Source organism: Labeo rohita, chromosome 16 (assembly GCF_022985175.1).
Source record: "Labeo rohita strain BAU-BD-2019 chromosome 16, IGBB_LRoh.1.0, whole genome shotgun sequence".
NCBI lineage: Eukaryota > Metazoa > Chordata > Actinopteri > Cypriniformes > Cyprinidae > Labeo > Labeo rohita.
The window spans coordinates 37,414,769-37,435,462 of NC_066884.1; the positions used below are offsets into that span (position 1 = coordinate 37,414,769).

The 20,694-nt window shown below is 39.0% G+C and overlaps 1 protein-coding gene and 1 long non-coding RNA gene across 2 annotated transcripts; one reads left to right on the plus strand and one right to left on the minus strand.

Moving 5' to 3' along the window:
• Positions 1-2,610: 2,610 nt before the first annotated feature.
• On the minus strand, positions 2,611-10,453 carry LOC127178029 (uncharacterized). The gene is made up of 3 exons (XR_007829284.1): positions 10,050-10,453; positions 4,689-4,738; positions 2,611-2,965 (listed from the first exon to the last, which is right to left on the minus strand). It is a non-coding gene; the product is annotated as an uncharacterized LOC127178029 (long non-coding RNA).
• Positions 10,454-13,060: 2,607 nt separating this feature from the next.
• Positions 13,061-19,471, plus strand: zgc:91890 (solute carrier family 52, riboflavin transporter, member 3-B). The gene is made up of 4 exons (XM_051130643.1): positions 13,061-13,305; positions 16,905-17,986; positions 18,082-18,205; positions 18,753-19,471. The coding sequence occupies exons 2-4, from the start codon at positions 16,959-16,961 to the stop codon at positions 18,963-18,965; spliced, it is 1,365 nt and encodes a 454-aa protein (XP_050986600.1). The 5' UTR covers positions 13,061-13,305; positions 16,905-16,958; the 3' UTR covers positions 18,966-19,471.
• Positions 19,472-20,694: the final 1,223 nt, after the last annotated feature.

Sequence of the window (20,694 nt, forward strand, 5' to 3'; positions counted from 1 at the left end):
GTAATAACCTGTTAACTGGTTAGTGGTAAGTTTTCTTTGAATGTAGCATTTAATGTAACATTTAAAATGACATTTTAAATATTTAAATATTAACAGTTTATAGAAGTGGAAAAAAACAAGTCATCCGATAATTTTCAGTGAAAAAACGTGGTGAGACATTCCCAGAATTCCCTGTGTGACACGTATCTTAATTGTTTGTTATCAGTTATGAACATTATGGTTTTGTGTAACATTTTATGTTGTTAAATGAATATTTGTTGCATTATTTTACTGTTTTGATGATGTTTTGTTTGCACCTTCTATATATGAATTTTTAACTCAGCTTTTGGAAAAGGTTTTTAAGGTGATCGTCAGTGTTATACAAGTAAAAACAGATATAGTAGTATTGTGGCATTCTGCTGTGTCTCACACCAGATTGTTTTAGGTTTATTAGGCTTGTTTTATTCTGAAATTATCTTCTCTAGCCTCAACATTCTTTGTGTGCTTACATACTCTAAACACTGTGAGCTAAGACTGATTTACACTTCATGCCATTCAAGGGTATTAAAAATCCTGACAGCTCTCGCTGTGAGGCCTTGGAGAAAACAATCTTAACAAGTGACCATGGAGCTAGACTTTTGGCAGAGGTGAAGTTGAGAAAAATTCACAGCCAGAACACATAAGTGTCAGAGAACATTTCAAATAAATAATTCATGGAAATTTACTTGACAACATGCAGTGCATTAAGAGAAACCTTAAAATTACGAAAAGAAAAAAGCTTCTTCAATTTAACTGACTTAAATCTATCTGACCTTCCATGAGGCTCTGAAAACACCATTAAAATATCATATGTCTTTCTATGTCATACGATAGCTTTGTGTAAAGAATAGACACAATTTTTGCTCACTGAAAACCTTTTTCTGCTGCCAGTGTTCTCAAATCTAATTTTTGATCTTGTTCAATTCAAGAATGGCTCATTAACATGATGGTATGCAAGATTTGATATTATAAAGAGTGCAATCACATTTTTCTGTGAATAACTACCTAAATTTTGTATGTTACTCAAAAATCTTCAGATGACTTGATATACAGCACAGCACATATGATATGGACTAGCTTTTGGTCCTTTGTGGGGAAAAGTGTGCTTAATTTTATTGAATGTGCACTTTAACAAATTTAACTTGCAGATAATGTAATATAAATTAAATAAAATGTCACTCAAAGAGACTTCATGACCACTTACACACGCTCCAAAAATGCACTTTGTCATTTAAAGTCAGTACCTTTTAAATCAGTTTTAATAATCTTTCGTCATGCTTTAAAGAAGTACACTTATTCTGATGTGTTGACTAAAGCACATGTTAAGTACTTGACTATAATTATAACTGTAGTGTGTTATTCAGTATTACAGTTAATTAAATATTTACTATATATTTTTAAAGGGGTTATCGGATGCAAAGTTCACTTTTACATGTTGTTTGAACATTAATGTGTGTTGTCAGTGTATGTACAAATCTACCCTATAATGATAAAAATCCATGCAGTGGTTTTTCATTAATCTGTAAAAATATTATCCCCTTTTTCAAATTGAGACATTCTCAGATGCCTGTCGTTGTTGCGTCACACCAACAGATGCTGCTCCCACGATAGTTGATTGACATGAGCGTCTTACCTCAGATCAGCTGTAACAGTCCAGTAACCTCCATGTTTTGATGCCGGAGCAGGGATGTAAGTTAGACAAGAATATCTCTGATTGAGCGATTGAGGTGTTGTGTTGCTGGATGTAATAATGAACATAGTGGTCGTCATTTACTCCCGACATCTGAGCTGCTGAAGATGCAGTGGATTACGTTTGTTTGTCAAGGGAATGCGCTTCCCGATCTACATATAACCGTCTATATTCGTGCGAATCATTCATGATCCAGCTTCACTTACAGCAGAAGTGTGTATAAGGGTTTTTTTTATGAATCTTTGCGATCGCCTTTCCTTATAACGTGGTAGTTAGAAGTTTAGCGGCTAAACGCGGCTAAATTAAACAGGCTGGTCACTCCACGGAGAGAAGAGAGGGGCGGAGCGAGCAGAGCTTATTTGCATTTAAAGGAACAACCCCTCAGAATGGGATGATTTTTGCAGAGCTCATTTTGACAAGGTAAAAAGGGTGTTTTACACAACCATTGAGAATTTTTAACCAAAGTATATTATAGACTTTTTATTAAGACCCGAAAGAATCATATTATCTTGTGGAAAATGGGCATCCGATGACCCCTTTAAATATATTTCAAACATACTAAATTGCACCTTTATCATTACAAATATATTTCTGTACATGACATAGAAGTGTCAATAAAACAACATTAAAGTATATTTTTATATACTATAAATGCTTGTCAGTACATTCAGCAGTAACACTTTAACCATATTTTAATGACAATGGAAGTAATTATGAAATTACACATAAAGATGTACAGAAATGAATTGCATTTAATATAAAATTCAACTATAATACTTTATATATAATTTTTATTTAATTGTAAATAACATGCAATGCCTGAAAACATTACATTCAGTTCACACTTAAAAGTATATTATTTCCATATTAAGTGCTCAACAAGCATGTAAGGGATGTTTTTGTTCCTCTTTGAGCTTTATGGTTACTATGAACTGTTATATCAAAAAGGTTTTCCTCAAGAGTTGGCAGAAACTCATATGTGTTTGGGACGACATGAGGGGGAGAAAATTATGAGTTTCATATACTGAACTATTCCTTTAAGCTAAACTATTCTTTGGTCATTGTGAACTCAGTAGTTGAACAAAAAGCACTTAACCCTGCCTCTTGAAATCACGTGTCTCTCTGCAGTCTCCTCATGGAGAAGATCGACGCTTCCTCCTGTATGACCTGCTGTACTCCTCCTCCTCCTCCTCTCTCTCTCTCTTAAGGTCTGTCTGACAGCAGCAGTTCAGCAAATCCAGAGCACTGACTTATACACTGAAGAACAGAGCAATTAAAATACCAGGTGAGTAAACACACACATTGAAAACAATGATGGGCGTGTTTCAGCTTCCTTACGCAAGTCTGACAAGTTTTGAATTAGTGTTGTTAGAAAATTCTGAGATTTCCGTAGCACATTTGTACAGAGAAGCAGTTTGTCAAGTTAAGTCATTAATATTATTCAGTTTCTTGGAAATTCTAGCGAATTCTTAGAAATGAAAAACTTAGATGTTAAGGTCAGAAAGCATGTGAAAATGCACTGGATAAAAGCAATTTTTTTCTGGAATATTACATCAGAATGTGTGAATCCACAGTCTCCAGATATGAAAGCACTGCTTTGATGTGTTAACGATGTTCTCAGTGATTTTTAAATCTGTTAGCATTACTATTCATTTCAATGGCAGCTGCTCAGTTGGCGCATTCAATATTAGTTGCTTTGGATAGAATCATGTGCCAAGTGCATAAAAGTAAATGTAGTTACAGCATCTAACAACAGGAGACAATTACTAATGACAAACTGCCAGACTTCGACCCCATTAACACATTAACTATTTTTTTCATTTATACTTTGCAGGTTAAAGTAACAGTCATATTAGACTTTATACTGACACCTATTGGTGTGGATGCAGCATCATACAAAGTCACTCAGTTTAGAGGCGTATTTACCACCTTTGTTTAATTTATTTCACAACATAAAGTGTCTGAAAATGTAGGTGTTAATGACATGAACTAGAATAAAGGGGAAAAAAAAGGAATAAAGCAAAAACTGAAAAAATGTCAATAGAGGCAACTAATCTAAGTGAGAAAATACTAAAAAATAATACAGGAATGAAATGTTATCCTCAATTAAATGATGTTGTCCAAATGAATGACTGCATTTATTAGTAATCCTACTAATGGAGGCCAAATCAGTGATCTGAGAAGTTCCAGTGTAACAATGGTTCTCAAACTAAAAGTCAGAATGGACAGATGAACCTTTTCTTTTCCTCTGTATTTTTTCCCCAAATGCCAGTTGTTTCTCAGGGTTTCTAAATAATAAATTATTGTGCTTCATATGTGTGTAGGTTCCCACTGTGTGACAGTAAAGGCTTTCAGGATCTTATTAAGCCTGCACATTTTATAATCTAGTGATTTTTGTCTTTTGTCATAATAGAGTGACAGTCAGCTTCATACAATAAGAGGGCTGTGTTCAGAGGACACAAAATCCATTTAGAAAGAAAGACCTTTAAAAAGCCTGACACATGACTTGAGTAACAGGTGGTGAATGACAGAGCCAGGTTACACCCACTGTAATCAACATACTATTTATTGTGACTACAATAAATAATTAAATATTTGTTTAAACGTAATTTAAAGAGCACTTGTGTAAACAGTTAGTTGTTTATTTTTGTAATGAAGACAACAAAAGATTTTGGATGAGATCTATGACAGTATGAACTAAATATGCAGGTTTAGTGAGAAGATTTCAAGATTTAAGACTGATTCTGAAAATGTAATGCATTTAATTTTCTTTCATTTAGCACCTACAGACCCAATAATTGATAATGATTAAGCCTGGTAAACGATTAATCGTGATTAATCGCATACAAAATAAAAGTTTGAGTTTGCCTAATATATGTGTGTGCACTGTGTGTGGAGAATTTGCTAAGGACTGTATTTGAGCTGGAACAGGTGGATTTGTATCCGCACTGGTGTGCTGGTAAGAACACATAGAACTCACCAAAATTAGGAGTTTACTGTTGATTAGGTTGACTGGTAACAATGAGTGGTCTGAAAATACCAAAGAATAATAACAATTATTAGACATACAGTTGATTAAATAACATTCGCACAAGCAGTAATACAGGTTACATTATTAGAGTGGTTGCAGTACACAGACGTCCACAAGGTGGCATTGTGGTCTCAGTTATGGCATTAAATATGAAAGACGCCATTACCATGTGTTAGGAAACTGTGCATAATATAATATACACACAAATATAAACACAAAACAATATAAATCGCCATCCAAAGGGGTTTCTCATATTATGAAGGCACTCAGGCTTAGTTATGCATATTGTAACAGGCAAACTTTGGCGATTAGGCGCTAACGCGGGTTACCGCGATGACCGGTTGACTAACTCGTAACTCAAAGACCACAAAGCGGCGTTCAAACACAAGTGAGATGATAACAACATAACATGAACAAACAACTTACTTTCTAGGCATTTACTCGCTCATGTAAGTCCACTAATGAATTGAAATTAAAGATTAGTTCTGGAGCATTCACAGTTCGTCTCCTCACAGTTCGACTACGAGGCTCTGACTGACGTCATTCAATAAACTGCGCTCTAATTGGGTTGATCCTTTGTGACATTGCCGCCCCCAAATATGCTTTGCATATTTGCACTTTATAAACTAGCCAGTGTGAGGAGACTAATTCTCATCTTGATCTGTGAATGCAGGAAGCCGGATCAGTCTTGTCCTTAACCTGAATCCCTGTGGCTCTGATATGGCCATCAGAACCTGGGAACGTCTTTGCAACTTTGCCTATTAACCATAGCGCTCGTAGTAGTTGTGGATCGATGAGCATTACAATGGTTCCAGTAGAAAGGTCACTGGTATCTTTGTGCCACTTGTTGCGGGTTTGTAGTGTAGGCAGGTAGTGACAGATGAAACTTAGCCAGAACTGATCGGCTAGAACTTGACTCTGCCTTCATCTCCGTCTGCCCATAAGCTCTGTAGCAGGATAAACTACAAAGGGTAGTGAGCTATCTGGCTGCCCCATGAGCAGATAATTTGGGGTAACAGGGTCGAGGTCAGCTACGTTACTGGAAATGTAACCAAGGGGCTTGCTGTTAAGCATTCCCTCCACTTCGATGAGCACTGTTTGGAGTACTTCCTCCGTTACGACTTGGGAGCTGACTGCGACGCGAAGGGCAGTCTTGACTGACTTGATTTCTCTTTCCCACACACCTCCAAAGTGTGGGGCTCCAGGTGGGTTGAAGTGGAATGAAATTTTCTGTTTAGCTAAATGTAGCTGAATCTGGGGAGTAAGTGACGAGAAGGTTTCTTGCAACTCTCTCTGACCTCCATAGAAGTTAGTGCCATGGTCTGAATACAGCTCAGCAGGTGTGCCGCGACGAGCTACAAATCTCCTCAAGGCCATCAGAAAGGAGTCTGTATCAATTGATGTAAGGAGGTCTAGGTGAACGCTTCGTGTTGTGAGGCATTTAAAAATGATTCCCCACCTCTTTTCACATCGTCTGCCTATCTTAATTTGGAATGGTCCAAAACAGTCCATGCCTGTGCTGTAAAATGGAGGTTTAAGTAGTCTGAGTCGAGCTGGTGGAAGGTCTGCCATTTTTGGGATAACTGGTTGGTTTTTCCATTTTTGACAGTCCTTGCACAGATGTTGCTGTTTGCGGACAGCTTCCCGTCCTCTCAGTATCCAAAAGTTTCTCCTTATCTCTCCGAAGACTCTTTCAGGTCCAGGATGGCTGAGTTTATTATCATAGTCTCGGATCAGTAACTTGGTAACCCAGTGATGTGGGTCGAGGACTATAGGGTGTATAACGGACGACTCTAGTCCTTCAGCTCTACGCAAACGGCCTCCTACTCTGATGAGCTGGCATGTGTCATCAAATTCTGGGGCAAGAGGAAGGAGTCGTGGAAGGTACAGGATTACCAGCTCTTAGCAGTTTGTACTCGTCAGAGAAACTATCAACTTGAGATTTCTGCAGAATATGCCATTCTGCAGTTTGGTAGTACTCTGCGGATCGTGCTCCTGCACCTTTAAGTCCCTGAACTGTGGCCTATACTAGCTCATTCCAAGTGCTGTGTGTGGTGGAGTCAGGAATATCAGGCACAACCATTTCTGCCATAAGGCCACAGAAGACTCCCTTGCGTTCTTCTGTCTTGAGTTCCGCCTGGGGGTTGTATGATGGGAGTGACAGGCCATCCTGATTCAGACTGAAGTAGGAATGATGGACCTTGGCTCCATCTGTTAGGCATTGATAGTTCAGAAAGAGTTTTACCTCGGGTGAGGTCATCTGCTGGGTTACGATTTGAATCTACATATCACCAGGTGCATTTAGCTGTCAATTCTTGAATTTTGGCTATTCTGGTGCCAACAAACACCTTGAAGCAGCATGATTCAGATTTGAGCCAGGCTAGAATGGTGGTGGAGTCTGTCCATAGTGTCACAGTATTGATCTGGAGAGTGAGCTCAGTATGCAAGAGTTTGGCTAGTTGGGCACCATTCAGGGCAGCACACAGCTCTAATCGGGGAATAGTCAGATGTCGTTTGGGGGCAACCTTGGACCTTGCTAGTAGAAAGACTAACTGAATATGACCGTTGTCATCCTCTGTACGCAAATAGGCAACAGATCCATATGCCTGCTCAGATGCGTCGCAAAAGATGTGAATCTGTTTGGTGTTGTGAGAATGATCAACACCTGAAGATGTGACATAGCGAGGTAGTGAGATACTTGCCAATATTGGCAACTCCGCCTCCCATTCGCTCCCAATTCTTAAAAGCTCAGCAGGCAAATCTGGGTCATCCCAGTCTCGTTGCTTGTCCCATAATCTCTGAACTAAAATCTTGCCTCATGTAGTGAATGGGAGTATGAAACCCAGGGGGTCGTACTGGGTTGCAAGTACTCTGTAAATGTGTCGAAGTGTACATGGTCCAGGCTTGATAGGACGGGTACTATACCCAAGGAGGTCTGATTCGCAGTGCCACTTTAAACCTAGTGCAGATTCTGGCAAATCGGTACGCTCTTGAGAAAGCCACAGTTCCGTACTAGTGGATCTCGCTTCTGTCGGTAGGTGATCTACCACATTTGGGTCGTTACTTGCCCAATGGCGAAGTTCAAACCCACCACTGGCAAAGAGCGTGCAGAGTTCGTCTACAAGCTGCCTTGCCTCTTCAGGAGATGCAAGGCTTTTCAAGCAGTTGTCCACGTAAAAATTCCTTTCTACAGTGGTTCTGATGTTGTCAGCAGGTGTGCTGTGGTCCATAACGTGTCTTTGGACAGCATAAATGGCACAACAAGGACTACATGTAGTGCCGAAAGGTAGCACTTGCCATTCATATTTGTCAGGTTGTCAAGATCTGTCCAAGTCTCGCCATATAAAGTGGAGGAGATGGCGATCATCTGGCAGGAGACGAACCTGATGAAACATCCCTTTAATGTCGCCGCTTATTGCAACTGGGTGTTCACGAAAGCGTAGGAGTACACCTAGCAGGGATGGTCCCAAAGCTGGTCCTGGCAGCAAATAGTCGTTCAGGTTATGGCCTTCAAATTCAAACGAACAGTTAAAAACCACTCGGTTCTTGCCATTATGCTGCACGATGTGGTGAGGGATGAACCACGACTCACTCTGTGAATTAACTGCTTCAGGTAGGAGTTTGACAACATAGCCCGAGGTCTCTAGTTTCTTCATTTCCTGTTGGTAGGCAGCTGCTTTTATGGAATCTTTCTCCAGGCATTTCTCTGTGTTCCTAAGGTTTGAAAGCACTGCCTCCATGGGAGCTTGAAGAAGCGGCATATCTTTCTTACGCAAGAGAGGAGTGGCATATCAGTTTACACCATTGATCGTTACTCTGACAGTCTTTACTTGGAGTAGGTCAAGGGCTTCTCGGTCTTGCTTAGACCAAGTGACAGATTTCTCTGATCTGTTTGGAATCACATCTGCTTGCCAGAGTCTCTCAACATTCCGGAACAACTCCGTCATTGAGGGATTGACTACAATGTGCAGGCATTGGTGGGAGTTGACATGATCTCCGAAGACTGTTGCTGGGCCTTGTAAAGACCAACCCAGTCTTGTCCTAACTGCAGTCGTTGGCTGCCTTGTGTCCTGAGTAACTCAACGAGTGTCAACAATACTTGAGGAAATCTGACCAGCCACATTATCTGAAGCAAAGGCATTTGCATAAGGATGCACTGAAAGCGGCCCATGTTGTGCATAGCTCACTGTAGCTGCATAGGGATCGAGATCTCTAGGTGTAGAAAGGCGATGTGGTGCTGGCACTGGAAAGGCCCTAGGGGCTGGTGTAGGCACAGGAGACTCTGACTGTCTACTTGTGACTCTGGGCAACGGAATTGGAGGGGTAATACTTGTGGCTGTGGCTCAGGTATTGGAACTGACTTTTGACTTTGCGACTGGTTAATCAGCATCTCCTGCATGCTTTTCTGGATCTCCATAAGTGGGGTGATCTCTTCCCTCATGGATAACTGAGCAGCACGGAGGCGTCTATTCTCTTGTTCCAGATCATGCACTGCACTTTGGACGTCAGGAGGTGAAGAGCGTGCAGCCCTGCGAAGGTTGGGTTCCTCTCTCTCACTCCAGTGATCTGTGGTAAGGTACCAGGGCTCCAATGCCAAATGTGATGATTCTAAAGTAGGGCTGGGGGTAAGCGATTATTTTTAAAACGATTATTCGGGCGATTATTTTATTGAATAGTCGACTATTCTAATGACTAATTAGATGATTTATCTAACTATTATTTTTCTGTTGCATGATAAAAAAAAACATAAAATCACTAATTGCCCCTAAAGATTAAATAAATTACTTTATTATACAAAAGTATCCAAAGCCAAACATCTTATGCTTAAAACAAAATAACAGCAGTGTTATACAAAATGGTTTTGTTAAACAAAACTCTTTTACAGTACCAATAACTCAAGTTTAAAGGTTTTGAAAAAAAAAGTTGTAGTGCAAAACAAAACACTGTGGAGTTCACAGTATGGATATCCCAGCTTGTTCAAGACAAAATAAAATTACCGTTTTACAGTTTTTAAGGAATAGCACTCGGTTTTACAGCCCGAGAATAAATCTCTTGTGGCTAGATAGCGGTGTTCTCTGTTAGCTATAAGTTAGCCATCCTTACCAATAATGCCAGCAGTATATGCTATTTCTAACTAACGTTAGCTCAACACTGTTTAGCCACTAGGTATTAGCAGAAATCAAACACAAACACCGTTAGCTCACATCAACGAAGTGTGGAGAGCTCAAGTACACGTTGCACAATACACTACTATCATTACACAAACATGCAACTAATTTAGTAAACATTGGCGAGAGTAACGTTACTTACTTCTGTTCTCTGGCGTCACGAGTAACAATGGGGTGCCTTCGCTTCAGATGCTCCCACATGGAAGTCGTGCTGGTGTGGTATGCTAGCTCCATCTTGCAAAGACTGCATTTAACTATACTGTTACGTTTCTGGCTGTGTTTAAAATATTCCCACACCTTTGAGATAGGACGGCGAGTTGTTTTTTTGATGACATGTATTGCTTGGGAGTGCAGGCTGCTGAACCTGAGAAGTGGACGGAGTTTCGTTATCCATGCTGCTTTTTTTTGGTCGCCCGCATGCGTCTGGTGAGTGGGCGTGATGTGTCGACTACTGGATTTGACGTCAACGTTTTTTTAGAACCGAGTCATCGACGCGTCGCTGCAGGCCTATTCTAAAGAGTCAGGTGATCCAACTGCCAGCTTCTCTTTGATCATGATGAATACTGGATGTTTGTGGATGGGCCATAAGGGAGTCTCTGTAATCATCATACTGTTAAACGTCATTTGGCCCATGTGGTTGAGGTGTTGACTGTGGCAGGAGGACGTTAACTCTAGGCAGCCCAGCATACTGCACCTCGAAATCTTGTAAGTAGGTTGGTTGACGAACTGTACGTCTGGGGCGTGCTCCTTGAACTTGATACTCTGCATTCTGGTCCTCAGACATCATTAGTCCAGTGTAGACACAGCATCCGGCTCGAAGGTCCAAATTCTTGTGGAGAATTTGCTAAGGACTGTATTTGAGCTGGAACAGGTGGATTTGTATCCGCACTGGTGTGTTGGTAAGAACACACAGAACTCAGTTGTACCAAAATTAGGAGTTTACTGTTGATTAGGTTGACTGGTAACAATGAGTGGTCTGAAAATACCAAAGAATAATAACAATTATTAGATATACAGTTGATTAAATAACATTCGCACAAGCAGTAATACAGGTTACATTATTAGAGTGGTTGCAGTACACAGACGTCCACAAGGTGGCATTGTGGTCTCAGTTATGGCATTAAATATGAAAGACGCCATTACCATGTGTTAGGAAACTGCGCATAATATAATATACACACAAATATAAACAGATAACAATATAAATCGCCATCCAAAGGGGTTTCTCATATTATGAAGGCACTCAGGCTTAGTTATGCATATTGTAACAGGCAAACTTTGGCGATTAGGCGCTAACGCGGGTTACCGCGATGACCGGTTGACTAACTCGTAACTCAAAAACCACACAAGTGAGATGATAACAACATAACATGAACAAACAACTTACTTTCTAGGCATTTACTCGCTCATGTAAGTCCACTAATGAATGGAAATTAAAGATTAGTTCTGGAACATTCACAGTTCGTCTCTTCATAGTCCGACTACGAGGCCCTGACTGACGTCATTCAATAAACTGCGCTCTGATTGGGTTGATCCTTTGTGACACTGTGTGTAATTATTATGTATATATAAATACACACAAATTAATGTATATATTTAAGACAAATGTTATTTATGTGCAAAATATTTTTATTTATATTTAATATAGTAAGGGTATGTCGAAAAACTCACGTTCTCCCTTAACTTCAAAATCGTCCTATATCGCTGTTTTACTTTTTTTGTTAAGGGTGTTTGATCTTCTTTTCATATTTACTTTGCAAAGACTGGGTCGGTACTTCTGCAGTGATGTAGGATCATTTTGAAATTATTTTTGAAGTTGAGGGAGAAAATATGATCAGAGTTTTTTGACATACCCTAACTATCTTGAGTCAGAATACACAGAGTTCAGGGAGAGCAAGACAAGATGAGTGTTTGAGAATAAAAAGTAAATAAATTGTATTGTTTTTATTAAAAATAATTGTTTCGCTAAATAAGACCCTTCTTCTTCGGTTGGGATCGTTTACAACCACATTTGGGATCGTTTAAAGCTGCATTTAAATTGCATTTTGGAAGTTCAAACTCGGGGCACCATATCAGTCCATTATATGGAGAAAATGCTGAAATGTTTTCCTCAAAAAACAATTTCTTGACAACTGAAGAAAGAAAGACATGAACATCTTGGATGACAAGGGGGTGACTACATTATATGTGAATCTTTAGAAGTGGACTTCTCCTTTAATGTACTGCCGAAAATAATGAGAAGCATTTATGGCAAACTAAAATATATGTAATTTGCAATATATGTAATTTCTTTTTAAACTTGTATATCATGTATTTATATGTATTTGTAATTACACATTTGTAAAGTTGTAATTTAGTACATTTAAAATATATACATTTTAAATGTAATATCAAATAACAAAATTATATTAAAAGTATTATAATCAAGTACTTTACATGTGCTTTAGTATGTTAGTCAACACATAAAAAGAAGTGTACTTCTCTAAAGCATTACAAAAGATGAATATTAATAAGATTAATAAAAAAAAATTCAAATGTACATAAAAATAAACTTTTAATATTATGAAGTGCACTTTTTAAAAGTGTACTTAAGTGTGTTAAGAGACATTCATGGAAGTGTCTGTCTTTAAGTTCACTTAAGTAGCCTTTTATTTCATTAACATTATTTTATCTGCAAATACAGTTTATTTAAATACACTTTTAAGATTTGAAGGACACTACAAGTGCACATTCAGTACAATTAAGCACACTTCTTATTCACAAAGGTTGTGTGACTTTGTCATGCTGAGAGACTCTTGATTATAGGTTTTAATTCAGGATAATTGGACCATTTTCGCACTCATCACAATGATAAAAAAAGTCCCAACTTGCATATTAAATATGTTCCTTCTAAAACTGTTACAATAGTACTGTGAGCTGCTCTTGTATGGTGTTTGACCCTTACTTAGTAAATAAAAATAAATAAATGAATGATATTTGTAAGAATTCTTGCCAGAGTTTACAGTGAGGGTTAAAGGATCATTTGAATGTCAGCTGCCTCAGCCTCTGTCATGTAATAAGCTACACTTCCTGTTTTGGTTCAACGTCAAGGTTGTTAGCAGAGAGAGAGAGAGAGAGAGAGAGAGGGGGGAGGGGTTGCTGCGTCACGCTTACACTTGCCTTCCCTGTTCACTCGCCGACGGGCAGACGAGCACATGGTTTTGAATGTTAGCCCACTGGGATAAAGGACCCCTGCTTCATACAGCTCGCGCCTGCGTGCTCTTATTACCACCAGGGGAATTTCAGAGTGAGAGAGAGGAGGAACAGGAATAAAAGAGCGAGGAAAACAGAGCTCAAACTCACATGCTGAAGGTTGATGAAACTGCTGTCAGAATGTATTGAAACCTCAGGACAATCAGGTGGGATGTGTGTTTTTGTTTTTGTTATTAGCCAGTTTAGCACACTAAAAGTGGTGTTTTGTAAACCAGAGATACAAAAGGAGATTCTAGGGCACTGAAGAGTCCTCAGCCACTGGTATGAGCACAAACTGGTTATTTTGAATGGAGAGAATTGACTGTATAATCCGGTAAAAGGAAACGGTTATGTCACAAAACAAGGAAAATGATCAGGGAGTAAATATACTGGTAATTACTGGAATTGTTGGTGTAGTATTAAGTCTGGTGAGTTAATGTTTAATCTGTGGTGCTTTTCAGCTTTAGTACTGTAAGTTTGAATGAGAAAGGTCATGTGACACTGCTGACACAAAAGATGATTTCAAACATCACCAGAACTATAATAGGGAAATGCAAAAATTCAAAAGGAGTAAAAAGGGAACTTGCTACTTAAAGTAAATACACTACGAAAAGTATTACATTTTCAGTATAATTGTTGGTGCATACTCAGTCATACTCAGTCATCACTACTTGCTCCCAAAGGGCCACTTTTCAGCAGAGTTTAACTCTAATTATAATTAAACATGTCTAAACCAGCTAATCAAGGTCTACAGGATCACTAGAAACTGTTAGAGGCAGGAGTGTTGGAGCTGAACTCTGCATGAAGATGGAGTTGGATTGGTCATCCTTGGATTGGTTTCCCAAAGCACTGTTAGCCAACTATGGTCTTGACTTCTGTCAATATCATCACTGTTCAACAATTTTCAAAGCCATAGTTCCAATTAACTTTCGCAAACCACATGGCAAGCTTGTATGGTTGGAGCTACAGCCCTCAACCTGTGGTTAGAAGCAGTTTCTTTGTAAGTATGACATGTGCACCTAAACAGATCACACTCTTTGGCACAATAATCAAAAAAACATGCAGTTAATTTAAAATCCTTCAGTTTAATGGGGACTTTTGCACTGGATGCAAAATTCACTTTTATGGTGTTTGCTTATAAAATGTGTCTTAGGACACAACCACCCTGCAATGATACAAATACAGCCACTCTTTAAAAAGTCTCAATTATGAAGCCCTTTTAATTTTCTGAGCAGAATGATGTTATACTGCTTGGGTCCCGCCCATGACCGCTGATGGACGGTCCTGTATTAGCATATTTCCACCCTCAGCGAGTTGTATGCTCTCTGCCATTTTCTTTATGCTCAAGCAGCTGTAGCAACAAAGTCTCATAAGTAATGTAGGTGTTTTGTTAAATATGATCACGACGAAAACTTGCAAAATACATAAAGCCATGTACGTTTCGTGACATATTCGATGTGAAATGTCCACTGAGTGGGGCTAAAAGAGTATTTTCCCCAGGAAAAAAAGATGAACGGATATATGGTACGCTTTATGTAACGTTGGTTTTTTTACGTATCACCACAATTCTGACTTGAAATGTCCATTGAGTGGCGCTATAACTCTAATGCTTTGTGACGTTTTAAAATAACATACCATCTGCACTACACCCGAACCTACCAAATAGCATGAACAAAAGACAATGTGACGTAAAAACACAATCACAAGCATGCCATTTTAGCTTGTTTTTCGATCTCTCTTCTTTCAGCTCTTTCATCTTGAGTCATGTTTTTCACAGGATTCGTACCCAAGGATTCCGCATTCTAAGTCCAATTGCCAGCTGAGCTACCGAGCAAGCTTGTTAAAGAAGTCCACTTCCAGAACAACAATTTACAAATAATGTACTCTCCCCCTTGTCATCCAAGATGTTCATGTCTTTCTGTCTTCAGTCGTAAAGAAATTATGTTTTTTGAGGAAAACATTTCAGGATTTTTCTCCATATAATGGACTTCATTGGTGCCCCAATGTGAACTTCCAAAATGCAGTTTAAATGCAGCTTCAAAGGCCTCTAAACTATCTCAGCCAAGGAAGAAGGGTCTTATCTAGCGGTCATTTTTTTATTTTATTTTTTTCAAGAAATAAAAAATTGTATACTTTTTAAGCACAAAAGCTCATGTAGCACAGGCTCTGGGATGTGTGTCCACGACGGTACGAATCACGTCAATTATATGGAGAAAAATCCTGAAATGCTTTCCTCAAAAACCATAATTTCTTCACGGCTGAAGACAGAAAGACATGAACATCTTGGATGACAAGGGGGTGAGTAAATTATTTGTAAATTGTTGTTCTGGAAGTGGACTTCTCCTTTAAGTCCAGTGTTCTGTTCATAACCCTAAACCTACCAATACTAGAATGGTAGTAAACTGGCAGGGGTCAGAATTCGGCACAACACCAGAAATTACAAGTTACAAGTGCTCGCTGTTTTAATGCCTCTAGTGTTAATTTCTGTTGGAAACTGCAGTCATATGTACACTACTTCTCACAGGTACGTTTTCGTCATTTTGTAGCTGGATGTAAAAGTGAATTTCTTTATTTATTCCCGACAACAGTTTTGTTTTTGATGGTAATGCGCCATGAATACACAAAAAAGCAGCAGTAGCTCATTATCATTTAAAGAGAATGCACCGAAACGGTCTGCTGTGAACAGAGCTGTTTTTGACAAGATAAAAGGGGTGTTGTTTTACATGACCATTGAGGAATTTTAATTAAAGTATATTGCAGACATTTCATGAAGACCCTAAAGAATCATGCCAACTTGTGGAAAATGGGCATCCAACATCCCCTTCAAAAACATTTTAAATCATACATTTTGGTATACAAGTACTGTTTATATAGAGTGTGCATGTGAATAAATGCATAAGGCAGGGGTTTTAACATGCTAGAAACTTCAAGGCAGGTGTGTTGAGGCAAGTTGGAGCTTAACTCTGTAGGACAGAGTTAAAACCCCTGCCTTATGCATTTATTCACATGCGCAGACTCCTGGCATAAGGGAACTCTGGAGTATGATGTAAGAGGGATCCTGTAATGAATCAAATATCAATAAAGCAAAACTATGGGGAACAAAATTAGCAAAGTAGTCCTCAGATGCCATGTTTGTTACAGCAATATCTCTGAGAAATTATGTTGTAGATAAAGCTGTTCACTGAATGAACATTCATATCCAAGGAAGTAAAGAAGGCTATACTGCATTTTAGCATTATTGAAAAATGAATAACTTTCTGTTGTTTGTGTTAATGAACTATAATAATCTGACATTACAAATTCTTGAATTAATTAATTAGCAGAATTCATTACTCCACCACCTACCCGTAACGTCATTAATGACAATCCTGCTGCTGAACCAACGTAGTTCCAATAAAAATAGGGTGACATTGCTACTACGGTTGGGCAAGTTACTAGTTGTTTTCTCCAACTATGCATTGTACTACGGTGGTTAAGCAGTGAGTTATGTAATTGTACAGGAAACACACCCTGTAAGGTAAAACAACTGAAAAAGATCCAGAGGATTTACCAGAGAATCACAGAGACTTTTGACTTGGCCCAATAAGCAACCACCTACAACCACCCAAAAAATCATTTGCATAGCAACACAGTACCAACCACTCAAAACACTCTAGAAACCACTCAGAAACACCTTGGAAATCAGCCTAACATTGTGGCACCACTTTTACAAAAATAGAGGGGCTATTGTAAAACTAATCAGCTTGCATGTGCTTCCATCTTTCAGATTACTTTTAAAAACCAGTTGCCTTTTTGTTGTGTGGACCTCAGTGCCTTCATCATGTCGCTGTTCACACACGTGTTGGCCTGCCTCTTCGGCATTGGATCATGGGTGGCCATTAACGGGATGTGGGTGGAGCTACCTCTGATCGTCCCTTCCATTCCTGAGGGTTGGTACCTGCCCTCCTACCTCACAATCATAATCCAGATGGCCAACATTGGCCCTCTGTTCATCACGCTCATGCACCGCTTCAAACCGGGCGTGCTGGACGAGCGGCCCGTTATCTACACGATTGTTACTGTCGGTGTGTTGGCCACCTTCCTCCTGGCTTTTCTCTGGAATCACAAGTCCACTTTTGGAGGAGGCAAACACAGTGCTGCCTTACTGTCCCTCAGCTTCCTGCTGTCTGTCGTGGACTGCACCTCGTCTGTCACCTTTCTACCCTTCATGATGCGTCTACAGCCTCGGTACCTCACCACCTACTTCATTGGAGAGGGTCTAAGCGGTCTGGTCCCAGCTCTGGTGGCTCTTATTCAAGGTGTAGGGGTCGCCCACTGTAAAAATGCCAGTGCTATTGCGAACTTCAGCATGGGGAACTCATCAACTCATGATGGAGAACTGCAGACACACTATCAGCCGGCCAACTTCTCCGCTCAGGGTTTCTTCCTGTTCCTGAGTGCGATGATGTTGGTGTGCCTGGGTGCGTTCTTGTTACTCAACCTCCACCCAGCTGTGGCACGGGAACATAAGAGCAAAGGTTATACTGATGATTCTCAGCGGGTGGAGAAGATTGACATAAGCCAATCCCCAAATAGTGAAACTCCAGAACAAAGGCCCATGTTGGATTTCCCAGTAGACCAGGTGATAAAGCGACAGAGTTCATTTGGAAAAGGAACCTACAGCAGAATAGAGCTGCTCTTCATTTTTGTAGTTCTGGCGTGGGTAAACGCACTGACCAATGCAGTCCTGCCCTCGGTCCAGTCTTACTCCTGCTTGCCATATGGAAATCAGGCCTATCATCTGGCAGCCACTTTGTCTTCAGTAGCCAATCCAGTGGCTTGCTTCATTGCCATGTTTGTACCAATCAGGTGAGAACAATGATGCACTAAAATTCATGTAACTATTCCATTTCTGAATTACATTCCACTGGCTGACATGCTAACTATCTTTAATAATGTACAAGGTCTCTGGTGCTGATGGGGGTTCTGACAGTGACCGGCACAGGGTTTGGAGCATATATAATGGCCATGGCAGCGCTAAGCCCTTGTCCTCTGCTGATCAATCATGACCTAGGAGCAGCACTCATTGTAAGACTCACACACTTGCTTTCCATTGGTCATAGCTGATCCATATTTTAAAAGCATAATTTAAACCTCCAAATGTGACTGTAAAGTAAATTTCCTGGCACTGTTACCTTGTTTTAAAGAAGTTCAAAGGTGCTAATATAAATATAACTAAAGGTTCTTTATTGGCGCCAGTGGTTCCATGAAGAACCTTCATGGAACTAAACGTTCCATTGCACAAACGTTCCATTGCATTGCACAAAATGTTCTTTATAGTGGAAAAAGTTTCTTTAGTTCATCAAAATGTTCTACACACTATGATGTAAAAAATCTTAAAATTCTTTTAAGATTTTTTTACCGAAAAGTTCCTCTTAAAATGGTTCTTCTATGGCATCACTGAAAAGCTCCTGTTTGGAACCTTTATTTTTAACAGTTTAGGCTGCTACTCTTACTACATTTCTGAAAAAATCAGTATATATACTACATACAATGCATGGTACTATATACTTCAGCACAAATGTAATGTGAGGGCAACAAAATCTCTGTTTTTTCTTTCTCCCTTCATCTTTAGGTCATAACCTGGGTCATATTTGTCCTCACTTTGTCCTATGTGAAGGTGATTATTGGAGTGATCCTGCGAGATGAAGGCCACAGCGCCCTCGTGTGGTGTGGAGCTGTGGTGCAGTTGGGCTCTATGTTAGGTGCCCTGTCTATGTTCCCTTTGGTTAGTGTCTATGGACTCTTCCAGTCGGGAGATCCATGTAATACTAAGTGCCCTAGTTAAAAGCAATCATTATTCTGATAGATTCAGTATAGAACACTAATATGTTAGTGAACAAGGCTGAATGACACACAGATGTGTGACTACAAGCATTTTTCCATTATACCTTCTGTTTTTTACATTTACATATAACCCAAATCCCAGCTACTGTATTGTCAAACACTTTTTTTTTCTCCTTTTGGTTGTCATATACTTCACATTACTGTTACATCATGACAAAACAAGCTTCACAATCTTCTGTAATATCTGGCACTGCCTTATAGTTACAGTGTAACTTGTCAGTTATGACATTTTTGTTATATTTTATTATTGATATGTAATGTTATTATTATTATATTGAACTGTTGCTAGGATCTGAGGTCATAGTTTTTCAAAGAGTTGGAAAATATTTATATAATTATTTTAAGACATTATGCTGAATATAAAGCCTTGTCAATCCTATTTCTGTTCTTTTTTATAAGACTTTATTCAGTTTGGTAAAAAAAAAAAAATAAATAAAATAAAATACATTTTTGTTCTCTAAGAATAAAGTTGTGTTGTGGTGATTTCTTTGAACATCTATTTAATAGAAGCCTATCACATGAACTCATAGAAGACCATCATACAGAGTCAGAATGGGGCATTTTGATGGCCGGTTGGCCATGTAGAATTGTTTACAAGGCAAAGTTAATACTTGTATGGCCGCTGTGATTTTGCCAAGTAAGACATGTTTTCTTGATCCTGGATCAACATTACTGTCCAAAACTATAGACTTAACCCAATCCCTACCCCTACCCCTAAACCTAACCATAACCATAATTTATTCCTAAAATCAGAGGGAAATGACAGCTGATTAACAAGAGTGTAGAAGCATCAAACTGTTATCGTAAGCCTAAAACAGATATTTCCTGAAGAGTTATCCCTCAGTTCTGATTGGCTGATTGAAATGTTGTTCCAGGATCAACAAGGACGTTGATCCAGGAACATGGTGTACTTGGCAAAATCACGTTCACCTACTTGTATAGCACATCATTTTAAACAGCATATCAGGAAATGTGACAGGAATTTCCTTTTTCATAAATCATCAGACTCTCAGTATAGTTCTTTGTATTTTACATGTTCTCTGAAATTAGCTTAGAAAGGCTAAAAACCCAACTGAGCAAGCCAATGGTGATAATTGCCCATAAAAGCTCCCTAAGATGTAAAGATGAGAACGCAAACCTGAATCCTGTTCTTCCTCCTCTGGATCACGTGCATTATAGTTTTGGAACAAAACTGCACACAAACACAAATCAGCTGCCTAAATACAATCCTCCCACAGAAAATTATAATTATAGGTCACTACCTAGTTACACACCTTATAATTTATTTGTAATTTTCTATTTCCACATTTTCTAAACAATAAATGCCAAACTCCAGTCTGATCATTTTTGTAATACAACTAGTCATCTATTTAAAACTTGCTGGTTGCAGATGGGAATGTTGACTATTTTGTATCTTTTTCAATACTTGGAACAGGGTGGACCTGGGCTTTTTATGGGGAGCAGTATTTTTTGATTTACAAATTAAATTCTTGTTCAAATGTAAACAAATGTTCATGTTTACCATGTTTCCATCCAACTTACTGTTGCCTCAGTTGGTTGTAACAGCATCGTCAATGAGCCACAGACGTTAAAGGTTACAAAATTAGTTAAAATATATAATAAATAAGTATTCTGTTATTACAAATAATTTAAAAACACATTTTTTGTTC

Bases quoted from the DNA above. Each gene is read 5' to 3' on its own strand.
- zgc:91890 (XM_051130643.1), top strand. From the start codon at position 16,959: ATGTCGCTGTTCACACACGTGTTGGCCTGCCTCTTCGGCATTGGATCA. The intron at 17,987-18,081 runs GTGAGAACAATG...ATAATGTACAAG, and splicing joins GCCATGTTTGTACCAATCAG to GTCTCTGGTGCTGATGGGGG. The intron at 18,206-18,752 runs GTAAGACTCACA...CTTCATCTTTAG, and splicing joins ACCTAGGAGCAGCACTCATT to GTCATAACCTGGGTCATATT.